This window comes from Pundamilia nyererei, unplaced genomic scaffold (assembly GCF_000239375.1).
Source record: "Pundamilia nyererei isolate P.nyererei 1_Seehausen unplaced genomic scaffold, PunNye1.0 scaffold00002, whole genome shotgun sequence".
Taxonomy (NCBI): Eukaryota; Metazoa; Chordata; class Actinopteri; order Cichliformes; family Cichlidae; genus Pundamilia; species Pundamilia nyererei.
Window position 1 is genome coordinate 3,116,895 of NW_005187403.1, and position 13,517 is coordinate 3,130,411.

At 37.1% G+C, this 13,517-nt stretch overlaps 2 protein-coding genes across 4 annotated transcripts in view; one reads left to right on the top strand and one right to left on the bottom strand.

Moving 5' to 3' along the window:
• arid6 (AT-rich interaction domain 6) overlaps positions 1-6,658 on the top strand; it is a 10,583-nt gene extending 3,925 nt beyond the window's left edge. Inside the window, exons 1-6 of one of the 3 annotated variants that reach the window (XM_005720160.1) lie at positions 2,353-2,533; positions 2,978-3,134; positions 3,801-3,853; positions 4,092-4,189; positions 4,277-4,442; positions 4,971-6,658. In XM_005720160.1, the coding sequence (XP_005720217.1) occupies positions 2,522-2,533; positions 2,978-3,134; positions 3,801-3,853; positions 4,092-4,189; positions 4,277-4,442; positions 4,971-6,296 (1,812 nt within the window). In that variant the 5' untranslated portion in view covers positions 2,353-2,521 and the 3' untranslated portion in view covers positions 6,297-6,658. Of the gene's footprint in view, positions 1-2,352; positions 2,534-2,977; positions 3,135-3,800; positions 3,854-4,091; positions 4,190-4,276; positions 4,443-4,970 lie in introns of those variants that run through there. The other 2 variants (XM_005720161.1, XM_005720162.1) reach the window with 2 other exon arrangements.
• Positions 6,659-8,028: 1,370 nt separating this feature from the next.
• LOC102201359 (rhotekin-like) overlaps positions 8,029-13,517 on the bottom strand; it is a 17,977-nt gene continuing 12,488 nt past the window's right edge. Inside the window, exons 12-13 of the mRNA XM_005720163.2 lie at positions 11,685-11,772; positions 8,029-8,983 (exon numbers count right to left, since the gene is read on the bottom strand). Of these exons, the coding sequence (XP_005720220.1) occupies positions 8,977-8,983; positions 11,685-11,772 (95 nt within the window). The 3' untranslated portion in view covers positions 8,029-8,976. The remainder of the gene's footprint in view (positions 8,984-11,684; positions 11,773-13,517) is intronic.

The window sequence follows — 13,517 nt, forward strand, 5'->3', positions numbered from 1 at the left end:
TATTATGATTCATATTGCCACATTCATTGACATTGTTTTTAGGTAATTTTATTGTTTGGTCATGTTAAAATGTTCCTAATTTAATGCCTAAAAGCACTTGGAAAAGGCAGAATCCCATGTAAAATTAGCGCAACAAACTGTATTGTCATTACTGGAAATAACCGTATTTTTATGAGAAAGTTATTTTCTGTTATTTTATAGTAGTATTTTGGCGACCCAGCTCCCGGAATATTACCGTTTTTTTAAGATATTTTTTTTAACAGTGTAGCATGAAGCGATGCCTGGACCCTACAGAGGTTGCAGAGGTAGTCCAACTCCTCCAAGATGCCACATCAATATGTTGTATTACAGGGTTTGTAAGAGAGCTGGACAAGGACTGTAGAGGGTACTTAACCCATCTGCTCCTTTGTGCAAGAGGGAACAGGATGAGCTCTGTCAGAGCAAAAAAAAAAATATCTGATGAGCAGAACGGTGGGGTGAATCTCTCTGACAAAACAATCAAAAACAGTCTTCATGAGGGTGGCCTGGGAGCCCATTTCTTCTGCCGGGCACTGTGCTCACTGCTGGGCACCATGAAGTCTAACTGGCATTTACCACAGAATACCAGAATTGGCAGGTTCACCACTGGTGCCCTGTAGTGGTGTGCGGATCGATACTGAAATATCGATTCTTCCGATACCAGCAATTTATGTTCTAGAATCGATTCTCATATTATAATATCGATATTTTAGTACTCTGGGGTAAATTTGTAGTTTTTCCATTAAAATGAACGCAGTGGAAAGAAACTATATCATTCGGATCGTCTAATTTGGAAGGAACTACTTCCTCTTACGCCTTTCATAGTCATATGCGAAATACAGCTGTATAAATGTGCCACAGCCCCTGGCGTGCACACTTACAACAATGGCTGAGCGCAAACAAAGTCATGTTTTGCCTCCACAAACAGCCAAGACGCAGTTTGTGATGTATGTGGCAAGACAGTGAGGTGTTGTGGCAACACCACTGACCTCGTCAAACACCTCAGAGTAAATCATATCACAGAATATGATGAGCTTATGTTGAGGCGAACTGAAGAGGATGAGAAGGGCAGGTGCTGCTAGGGCGAGACAGACGTCTCTCGCGGAGTTCATAGTGCTGCAGGCAGGCAACATGTTCAAATAGCTCACAACTTCAGGTTTTTTTTTTATTTCTATATGATTATTCTGCATTATTAAGCAATAAAAACAAGTTGTCTGATGTCCTCTAATCATTATGAAGCAATATGGTTATGTTATTATTACAATTACATAATACAATTATATATTGTATTATGTAATATAATGAAACATTAAGTTTTTGTACAGAGTATCGGTATCGGATCAGTATCGCCGATACCACCCTGAATTTTACTTGGTATCGGATCGGAAAGGAAATCAGTGTATCGCACATCACTAGTGCCCTGTGCTTTTCACAGGTTCTCCCTGAGCTTATGTGACAGACCTGAAAGGGTCTGGTGAAGTCATGGAGAACGTTATGCTGTCTGTAACATTGTTCAGGATGACCGGGTTGGTGGTGTGATCTGTGATTGTCTAGAGATTGTTTGGCTTTGTAAGCATTTTTTATTTGGAGATTATGTCTCCATTATGGGCATAACGCACAGAGCTGATTTCAAGTTGAAATCCTTGAAGCCATTGTCAGTCTTTTTGTTGGGGCAGTGGGTGCTTTAAATTTACACCACTAATGAGCCCCCACACTCATCTGGCCTATATCCAACACATCTGGGACACTATGTTTCGGTCCATCTGATGTTGCACCTCAGATTGTCCAGGACCTCAGTGATGTCCTGGACAGACCTGGGAGGAGATCCCATGGGACACCATCATCGTCTCATTAGGAGCATGCACAAACACCATCAAACATGCATACAAGGCACGTGGGGGATAGAAAAACTACTGAGTACTATTTTGAGTTGCTGCAGCGATATTTTTGCAAAACAGACTAGCCTGCTGCATCCTTTTTTTTTATAACCCCCCCCCAAAACGTGAACACCAACAACCTAAAATATCCTCTATATCTGCTAAGATCTAAACAACAGACACCATTTATTTATTTATTTATTTTTACTTTAAATTATTAATTTAGTTTCTTTACATTTTTTGAGCAGTGTGTTATTGTTCAGGGACCTTTTTATAATTTCCAATAATTTCCACTGGTTTCCTCATTATTCTACCAATATGTGAGGCATTTGACAGGAGTAAACGGTTTTTGGGCGCATGCTGAAGAGCATGTTGAACTGGTTTGACGATAGAAATCTCAGCACAAAGACGTTAGAGTAAACACCCTCACTCCTAGTTTCTCACATTGTCACACAGACACTGGAGATAAGTTCATGACTGGCACGACAACAGACTAGCAGCAGCGATCTTTGTTTGTTTCAAATCATCTGGAGAGAGTACAAACCACTATAATCGAGTAGTAGCAGACAGCTTTTTCTCTGGTGTATCTGGCCAATGAAATAATCTTACCTATCCTTGTTCTCCTAATGGAAACACAGGTGAGTAACAATATTTCTGATAGAATCCTACAAATAGTCACCCTATAACTGCATTTAAAAAATCGTTTTAAAAAGTATTCATCATTTAGTATTTCTCAGTCTCTAGTCACCTTTGTGGTAGAGCCGTTGTGTAGTTGTCAGAGAAAACAAGCAATGCGACGATATAGTAGGAGAGCACTGGCAACCCTTTAGATCGCATATTAATGGGACAAAAATAGCAAATCTGAGGGGACGAGTTTTATTTTACTGAGTTAAGTGCAAACATAATTAACCTCTGATATATAATCAGAAATTGGAATGTATTTGGGGATCATTAGTCCTGATGATTCGGCATTGTCACTCAGGAACCTCACATAGAGGTGTTTATCATATTTCACATAAATAACACACAAATATAAAAAGTTCACAGCATAAAATATTTTCTTCTGTTAACTGCATTTCCAGGAACAAGTGAACATGGCACACAATGAATTCAAAGAGGAGCAAACCAAAGAACTGGTGGAGGAGATCACAGAGGAACACTTTCTCAAAAATCTCTACCTTTTTATGAAGAAGAGAGAAACACCAATAGAAAGGATCCCACATCTGGGCTTCAAACAAAGTAAATATTATCTATTACAGCACATTTGGATTCACAGCTCAAGAATGTGTTAATTCACTGTTGTTTAATGTGAGAAAAAATAATGTATAAACACTTTAGAAAGTATGTTATATTCTCATTAGAAATATTTTTAATATTTCAAAAAGGAAATGTGTCTGTACAACATGTTTTGATAGAGAACCTACCAATAAATCAGTAGTAGCGACAAGAGTAAAGGAAACATCTATAAAACTATGCTTGATTTGCAATTTGCTTCTCTTTCCTAATGTTTGTAGATGTAACTTTGGGTTAAATTTTGAGCTAGTAATCAAGATATAAATATTTGTTAAATTATTCATCAGGTCATTGAACAAAGATGAATTATTACAATTATCGAATCCAGTTTCTTTAAAATTCATCCATCATAAATGCCTTTTCTTTAAATGCTATGAAGATGCCATGAAGAACATGTTCTTCTTGCTACAGTTTCTTCATTCTGTTTTAAAACAAGTGCTAAAGCAAACCACTGCTATTAGCTTCAGCTCCGAGAAACTGTGATATTTAGTTCTCAGTTATTAAATGTTTTGTGAAAGTAATTTTTTTTAAAGGGTTTCTAGTGAAATTAATATTCCTAAATTTGCAACTGTGTCAATTTTATTTTAACATGTATGTCTCTCCTTTTTTCAGTTGATTTATTTGTCATGTTCAAAACTGTCAATGACTTGGGCGGCTACCACCAGGTAATAATCGAATAATCTCGTTATTATGAGAATAATTTTGATGATCATGATGGCTATTATTATTATCATTAATAATAATAATAATAATAATAATAATAATAGTAATATTGTCATTGTAATAGTAAGTTAGTATTATAGTATAGTAGTATTATATTAAAGGTATTTTCAATTAAGCTTGCAGTAAAAATAATATTGCTAAGATGTCAAAACTCACAGTCACACGTTTGTATTACTCTAGGTGACTGCTCAGCAATTGTGGAAACAGGTTTACAATACACTTGGTGGAAACCCTCGAAGTACAAGCGCAGCCACCTGCACCCGCAGACACTACGAGAAGTAAGTTCAAATTATGCCTGTCAGTCCATCTGGCTGTGAATGGGTGTTATATTGTCTTTATCTGATCCTTTTTTTTTATTTGTGTAGGCTGCTGCTGCCCTATGAATGCCACGTGAAAGGCATTTCCATCAGGTCCATGATGCCTCATCATCAGCTAAAGCCATTCCACTTTGTTGCCGGCTACAGTAAAGAAGAAGACGACGGTGTCCAGAGACCAGCGAAACGCAGGCTGGTATCCATACCAGTGTATCAGGTTGGTATTGGTTTTTACTGACATACACACACAAAAAATTATAACAAAATTGATTTATTGCTTTGCATTGATTAAAATTATAGAAATATTATTTATTATATTAAATGAAAAAGTATTCCATATTGAACAATTTACTCTTGTTGCTATTTAGAAAACCTTTCATTGTTAGTTAAATATTTTATCTTTAAAACACAATAAATAAATCATTACATTGAAGGAAATTTATGGGGGTTTTGTTTTGTTTTTTTTGAAGAAAAAAATTCTTACGTACCGCCCACGTAAGAATGGGTTACGTGGGCGGTACGTCCGACTGCTAACAGGTTAAGAACCTCATGGATTGTACTGAAAATATGTAACAGGTGCCAAAGCCTTGTTAAAGTGAAGGCATAAAGAAAATAATGAACAACTATCAGGCTAACAGCAACACTGTGTAATTTTTATCAAGCAGGAATGAGAGTGGAATTACTTTCTTATGTAGCTCCATAACTACTCTTCAAACACCTGATGAACTGTTGTGTTTTTCTCCAGCAGAACCCTCATAACCTCCAGACAGACCAACACGGAAATCTCTTCCCTCTGTCTGTCCACTACCCTCCCTACTATCAGTCAAGCCCCACAGTTCTGCCTCCCTACATCCCTATGCCCCCCTCAATATTGGCCACACAACACCCACCTGCTCCCAAGCCCCAATTCCCTTACAGTCAACCTTGTGTAAACTCAACAGAGAGGGTGAAGGAACCATTAGAGCACTTGCGTTACCTGGCTGAGCGGTACAAGACCTCATCCGGACTGGCTGAGCCCCTGAACCTCAGCGTTAAATCATCAGGCCGGGACATCAGCAACAACCCTGTTTCATCATTTGCTCCACCTTCAGCCAGCAAGAACCCAAAGTTTTTGAACAAACCATCCACACTATATGCCCATCATCATACTGGGGCTCTGACAAATGAAGGCTCTGAGACACAAGATGGGGAGTCAAGTGATGGAGTTGCACCCTCTCCTTATACCATGAAAGCACAGGAGGAACAAGTTATTGATGTCGATATTACGGCACCCTCAAGCAGCCCCATATATGACTCTGCTCTGCCACTGGGAACAGAGGCTGCTGCAGTGGCACAAAAACCCTGTTCTCCAAACACAGACCTTGCAGTCACGCCAAAAGAAGAGACAAAAGTGATTCCAGAAGTGATGGGGCTCAATCTTAGCCAAATACTGTCCAGTCTCCCTCAAGAGAAGGATGGCAAAATGGAAATTGAGTTACCCCTGTCAGTGTTTCATAAATTGCTCAAGATGTGCAAGTCCTCAGCAATGATGCATGAAAGTAAGGTTCCTCAGCCTACTCAGGAAGGACACCCTGCAGAAAGGAATTGGCCTAACGCAAACACTTTCCCTACCAAACTGACATTTCACACAAATCCCCAACGCCAGAGTTCTGCTGACGATCTAACATTCAGAAATGTGCCAAACCTCAGTCACAACAATAAAATCCAAAACCAATTCATGAGTTACAAGCCTTTGCCTTCAGGTGCCATTTTGAAAAATGCAGTAAACCAGGATGTCTTGTCAGAAGATCAGCAGGATATTAATAAGTCATACAACTCCAAGTCACCCAATTTCTGGGGTGCCCATAAGAGAGAGACCCAGTCATCCATTGAAGTGGAGAGCGACCCTAGTCCCCCCAGGACTCACCAAGACTTTTCTTATAAATTCTACGCAGGTGTCCAGGGAGGGAAGCAGCAGGCGGAGACGGAGCCTTCAGCTATGCTCATGGTCAATTCCAGCTCTGCTCCTCTCTTTCAGCTCACCACTGAAGAAGTCATGAAGCTGAAAAAAATCATCTCAAACTCATTGTAGAGACCAGTTAAGACAATACCACAAACACACCAACACCATGTTAAAGCTGGCTCATGCTCATATTATAGCTCTATATTTTGAATATACTTCAGGTTAATTTCCAATCAATTTGTATCAGCTGAACACAAAAAAGGAATACAAGCAACCATTCAAATCTGCTTGATTTAAAGATAATCTGCGCTATTTTTGTGTTCTGCACTGAAATGTTGATTGCATTTAACACTTCAGTCTCATTGTTGTGCAATCTTGTTTAAAGCACATGAAGTAGATTATTTTTTCTATTTGTTAATAGAAGCTTTGTTTTACACCAGTTATATTGTGAAATTAATCTGTTGAAACAATAAATTCTTTTTGTAAACCTTTCCCATCTGGAGACAGTTTTATTTTTGAAAGATGTGTGAGCTATAACTGCAACGCTCTACACATTTACATGTAGTGAACACTATTTTATCCTTTCATTTTGTGAATCATTTCTCTTAATCCTCTTTTTTCACTTGTTTTTAAAGCATGATGCTATATCTGAACTTCACTATCCAAATGTGACATTTACTTGTTCCTTTTATTTAACATTTTCATAGTTGCAGTAGAATAAAAGACGTGTTTTCACTTTAGTGAAAAGAAGATACGTCAGTTGTCCTTTAGCGAGCATTGTTTTTATTTGTCATGCCTGAATGATACATAGGCAGCTCAGTATCTCTTTTAATTTTTATTTATGTAATTACTACTCTTTGATTGAAAGCGTGGAATTTTAAGGTTTGACAACCACATTGAGAAAGAAGCGCCACTCCCACTGCAGTAAACTTAGACGTTAATTTATTACGTGCAAAGTGCTAATTAACATCACAAAAGTGCTGCGAAATCTATTATGATTAAATTTTATTTTATTTTATTATTATTTTTGAACAGTGCTTAACAGTGGGAACAATACTGAGTAGATCAAAGTTGATCCTAATGTTTCCTGGGTTTGTTTTGTTTTTTTCTTTTTATTTCCCCTAAATGCATTTTTGACATTTCAAAATGCTTGAAAAAAAAAAAAACCCCAACGGTGCCTGAGAGACATGTGACATGTTCAGACAGGAATTTGACTGTCACTACACAGCACAGTATTGCTTAACCCGGGCCTTTGTATGGGTTAAAATAATCATATAATACTCGTGTGTTGTCTATCCATTTATCCATTTTCTTCCAATTACCCAGGGTCAGAGACTAGCCCAGCTGTCATAGGCCAAGAGGCAGAGTACACCCTGGACAGGTTGATCAAAAATAGCTTTTTTCTTATGTAGAAGCTGTTGACAGGAGTACTAGCCCAGGAAACCCTCGAGCCAAATGTAATTTAGTGCTTCCGTGTTACACATATTCTATTTAAAGAGTGGAACGCACTGCGCTTCACATCCTCAAACGTGTGCACTGGCATCAAGAACAAACTAAGTTATCTCAAAAGTTCACTTTCAGATTCATAATTTATAAGGAAATTTGTATTAATTCAAATAAAGCACACAGTGTATTTTTAGCTTTACATTTACAAATTGTTTAAAAGTCCTTTATGATAACGTACAGAGCTCAACAAATTTATTAGACCACCATCCAGTGTAAGGTTCATGTCACAATTGCCATAAATAAACATTACCAAAATAATGTCTTATCTCTAATTGTTATCTACCAGTATGCTCAAGCTCTGTAATCAAAATTATATTTTTTAATAATGAAATGTAATTGTTTTTGTCATCCATGAATTCTCAAGTTTCTTTTTTCACAAAGCAAGGCGAAAACAAAATACTAAAACACAATACTTAACATAAGATAAGATTTTAGCAATTCCTGATCATGACGTGAGGCCTCGAAGGATTCTGTGCATCCTTGGCATCTCCAGATAACAGATTAGATTAGCTAATCGCTTATTGCATTCTCACACGTCCTCTTTAGCATTAAGGCACACCCAGTGACAAACTTCTGAGAAACCCTTCTCTGATTCCTACCTGCTTTCTCCACGAATACTAATTACCTTTTTCTCGTTCCACAGGATGTTGACTGGAAGTGTAGAGTTTTATATGCTTCCAAGAGGTGTGGCCAAAACAAGCATAACATCAGTGAAAATATTTGTAGACAATGCAAGGTGTGCTCTTGATTTACAGTAAAAAGATTTTCCTCCTAGAGTATTTGCCTTATGACTCAGTAGAAATATGCCAGACTACTTCTGCTATTTTCTATAATAGCACAATGCTATTGTTAATCCACATTAGTACAACTAAAATTTAACGCATGTCTTCCTGTGTAACAATAAAACCAGGTGAAAATATAAATGCACATGTTGCTGCACATGATACTCAAATTAGTGAGACATGATTTTATCCCAGTGGGTGCCTAATAAATGGATATTTTCATGTTTATCACAGTAACTAAAGATAAGGGGCCAAGGTAAATGGAATCAAAATTAGAGTGGAATCTCATTATATCACCTTGACTCCAAAAATTGCTAGCTATTGTTGTTGGATAAACAGTTTGGATTCTTTCAGGAGTAGCATGAAAAAGTAAGCACAGTTGAGTAATTCTGGTGACCTTCCAAATCATGAAAGACCACCAATTATCATGTCCTTCTCCAACTCCTTGACCGGGCAAGGTAACCAGAATTGGGCTGCTGAGAAGTGTGTTTCGCTCTTTCCCAGTGTCCTTGGCAGGGTGATCAATAACTGTAAAAAATGGGACAACACAAAAAAAAGAATCAATCAAAGAATCAAAGAAAACAAAACAGTTGCCATCTAATGCACCTTATCTCTGTTGGGTAATATAGGTGTCTGGATGATAAATTGACATGAAAAATCATCCTCCCTCTCCCTCACCCATTAATATTTCCATTATGTACCAAAGCATCACACCCTCTTGGCAGCTGAAGTGATTTCAACAAATGGGTCTTGAAACCACAACTCCAACTGCAAGTTTCTTATCAGATGATCTGCTGGTATGAGGATATGGTTGCTTCACTTACAAGAATAAGCGCAGGTTATTTGCTAGATTACTGTCACAAGGATGTCAGTTTGTCTTGTTTTCCAAGTAAGACCAAGTGGGGTTTTTTTGTTTTGTTTTGTTTTTGTGTGTGTGTTTGTCTGTTACATTTTTGGTATAGTTTGTGTGCATGTCATTCTGTTTGTAAGAACGACAGCTCAAAAAGATTTGAACGAATTCTGATCAAACTGATCAAACTTTAAAGGGGTGCAGCGTGGGGTCCGGTTAACAAGCCATTAAAATTTCTACTACATCCACCGAGTTCTTTAAGGTTAACTTGTTGTGTATTTTCAACGCAATGCACAAATTTGCACACAAATCACTAAAGTTGTATATTTGTATTATTGTGATCGTAATGCAGTGCAGGTCTCTAAAGTTGTACATTTTGATGAAAAATGACAATAACTTTTCATATTAAAAAGAACATGTTGCCATTGGGTACTTTTTGAGTATAGTTGAAAAATTTTTAATTTTTATGTACATTGCAGTAACAGGTTATAACCACTTAAAAACGTAGCAATTTGAGTGCATGTGCAGTGTTCCTGAATATCTATTTTTCGGGGAAACAAAAATAAAATTATGTTCAAATGTTTCTCATTTAATATGTATTACAAAAATCCAAATTATTTTTTTTAAACAATGACATGAATGTTACATATTTACGATACGCCACAAAATAAGTTAAAGAAATAATAATTCTGCTCAAGTATATTAAAATGGGTTTCAGTGGTGCAAATAAAAAATGCCTGCACTTTGCACATGTTTATACTGCAAACTTCTTAAAGTATCTTTGAAAGAACAAAGAAGAATAAATTAATATATAGAAAATACCATGCTTTTTTGTGTTTTGTTATTTAAAAAAGATACCTTATACGTCTATTACCTAACTGATTAAATTGTTATGCATCCTCATTAGGTGCAGAATATTTCAGAATTGCAGAATTTGTCTTTGGCCATTTAAAGGCCTCGAGTCCAAAATTGTATTATTTTTTGAGATGTGAGTTTATTTCATAACCTCTCTGCCAAGCATCTTTCTCTTATTAATGCAAAGTTGGAAATCTGTCAGGTAGTTTTATATTCTCTATCCCACAGCTATGCATGCAGTGTAACAGTCTGACTCACTATGGAATTCTGTTAAAAGAAACACGGTTGAACCACAAACACAAAGTATCTGAAAACTAAACAAAGCCAGCACTGTGAAAGCCTGTCTAGTTGTCTTCTCCGGTTGTTACCTCGCATATATCAACTATCAAACTGTAAAACCTGTTCTCTGAAACATCTTTTGACTGATCTCTGGCCTTAGCTCTGTACACAAATCACCACACTCCTGAACACAGTATGTTACTTTTGACAAGGTCTATTATGTGCACACTTGAACTTGTAAGTTTTGTTTGCTAAGAAGTTAAATTATCAGCTAGTGTTTGAAAAACAGTCCAGATTACAAAAGACAATGCTTGTATAACTTTAAGAGGTATTCATCTTGCTTAAGCGTGACCTGCATTTCTGTGTTAATTCCTGTCCCTGCTGACCTCGACGAGCGCACGAAAGACCCAATTGTGACCTGTATGCCACTGAATTTTTGCACGCTTTGTCTGTGTGCATGTTTGCTGTAAGCTTCAGTACAGTATGAAAATCACACCTTTCATTTTAATTATTCTTACAGTAATATATTATTCCCAACTCGAAGAGTTCAAGAAATCCAAGACAGTTGCCAATCTTCCCAGGAGCAGACATCCCAGCAAATTCACCGCAAGGTCAGACAATGCTGTGCAATGCTCAGAACACAAGAGCTACATCTCAGGCTCTACAGGCCTCAGTTAGCATGTTAAATGTTTACGTTAATGACAGTAAAGTGAGACAAAGACTTGTTTGGAAACTTTCTTCTCGTGCATTGCATTTAACCAAAGTGCAGTACAGCTGGAACAATGTCCTTTAGAAAGATGACAGAGAAAGACACAATTGTGGCCTGCTATACACAACTTTGTGCATGCTTTTTATATGACAGAGAATAAACTTGACACTCAAATAGGTTTAATGTGCAACTTGTGACTGTAAGTTTCCACTTACAGTTAGGTATATTGCTAGCTATATTGTAGCCACATCTGGCCCACAAAATATACCTAAGTCCTGGGCCTTGCCTACGGAAAACTTACCAGGGTCATAACAAATATTAATTGCAAAGTGTAATGTTTCATTGCTTGTAGTTACGAGGTAAGCTGTGCTGGAATGTCATAATACAACAAGTGATTATGCGTGTGGTGGTGAGCATTAGGAGTGGATTTACTATTTAATATGACTGAAGAGAAAGCAAATCCTGCTGGCAAATACATACAGGTGTATTTGGCAGGCTTTAAAAAGACTGCACGCACAGAGGTGTAGAAAACCTACCTTTCCTTGTAGTATGTAGAGAGCAAAGAGCGGATATCAGTAGATAAATCTGGAACCTCAGTTTGCTTTCTGGGCGAGGAGGGTGTCGCTGAAAATATTGAAGAAAGAAAAAAAATAGAAGGAACAAAGGAAACAATCATTTGAAATTTTTCAGTTGTAAAACTCTTGACTGATTATCTTAACTCAATTTCTTACTGAAGATGTTTCAAACTGATAAGTAGTCAACTAGAAGGAACTAAAAGACTGAACAGCATTTTCTTTTTCCTTTTAGAGACATTTTCTTTCTGTGTGACTTGTTTTAGTGATAGGGACGTAGTTTCGAAGAGAATATTTTGTTATTTAAACACACCCGTATTTAAGGTGCTTCATTTATAACATGTTGTCATTTGGTCTGACTGACATGTTTGTCAGCAGGTGTCTGAGATAATGCAGCTATTCACGTCAACAGTATCTGGTTTGTTCTTTTGTGTCATTGTTCCGTAGTATTATTTGTCTTTTACATCCTGCTATTTACTCAAACTCGTTTGTCAAGGTGTTTCTCCAGCTTTTTACAGATGAAGACTGTCTGAATTCCTGTTATGGAGAGACAGACAAAAAAAACTGTTCCCTAGTGCGTACTCTACAGCACATCTCCCTTCTGATTGAGGAAAATAGTGTTTCCCTGGTAATTCGACATGATCTGTAAATCACTTAAAAAAATCACTGGGTTTACACAGGTTGCGTAGTCTCATCGGTCCTTATACCCTTTTAAATCGATCACACTTCTTCTATTTTAGGCAGCCATGTGATCCACCTAATTATGTGTCTGTATATAAAAGATAGAAGTAATCTCACAGTCTGTAAAATGAAGTCAAAGTCTCTTTGACTCACCGCAGCAATTTCCTAATGTTGTAAACCTGCTCAACATTTGGCAATAAACCCCATTCTGATTCTGATTCTGATTCTGATTAAACGTGCATGCTTTCTAATTACCAGCACAGGGCAACTTCTCTGGTTGCAAAAAAAAGATGAATGAATAGATTTCTATGTGTAAATGATTCTCTTCTTACTTGATTTAAATCCATTAACACCTTTTATAGTCACAGTCTTATTCAATATAGTATGATCATTTTGTAAATCCCAAAAGGTTGATTAGTTCATCTGGAGAAAGTGTTTTCAGTGGGAGAAACGTATTGTCACTCATCCAAGTGACCAACCTTATAAAGAGTACATTGCACAGTGACTGAAACTAGCACCACCGAATGAACAATGTGCTGGGAGGTCAGTTCCTTGATGCAAATTCTTATGACCATTGATTAACAACTACTGATCGAAGTCCATTGATCAAAGACCATTGATCAATGGCCATGAGTACCATTCACAGAGACATTGCTACTAGGAGTGGGTTTCAATAATCTATTTATTGATTAAAATTGATTTTAGCTTTATTAAAGCGATATTGATTCATTAAAATCCTGCATCGATTTTTAAATATACATGTATTTTTCCATAAACAGAAGAATCTCAGGTTAAAGCTCAGAAAACTATTTCAAACACCATCAAACAGCTAAAACAGCAAAACAGAACAGGTAAATGGATTCTACAAAAAGAGGTAGACACAAAGCGCAGACCCGCCGACGCATCAGAATCAGTGAGATGTCAGCTTTCTCACCCTATGTGCCTTCAAGTGAAATGGACTAGTAAAGTATTCTTCACTGTTTTGATAAACAGTGAACAAATGCTCTGATCAAATGCTGATTATCAGCATTTTACAGCTTTGGAAGAAGTGTCCTAAATCTGCTACTTATATAAAAGTAATACAATAGTGTATGTATATTCAGTAAAAATAACATT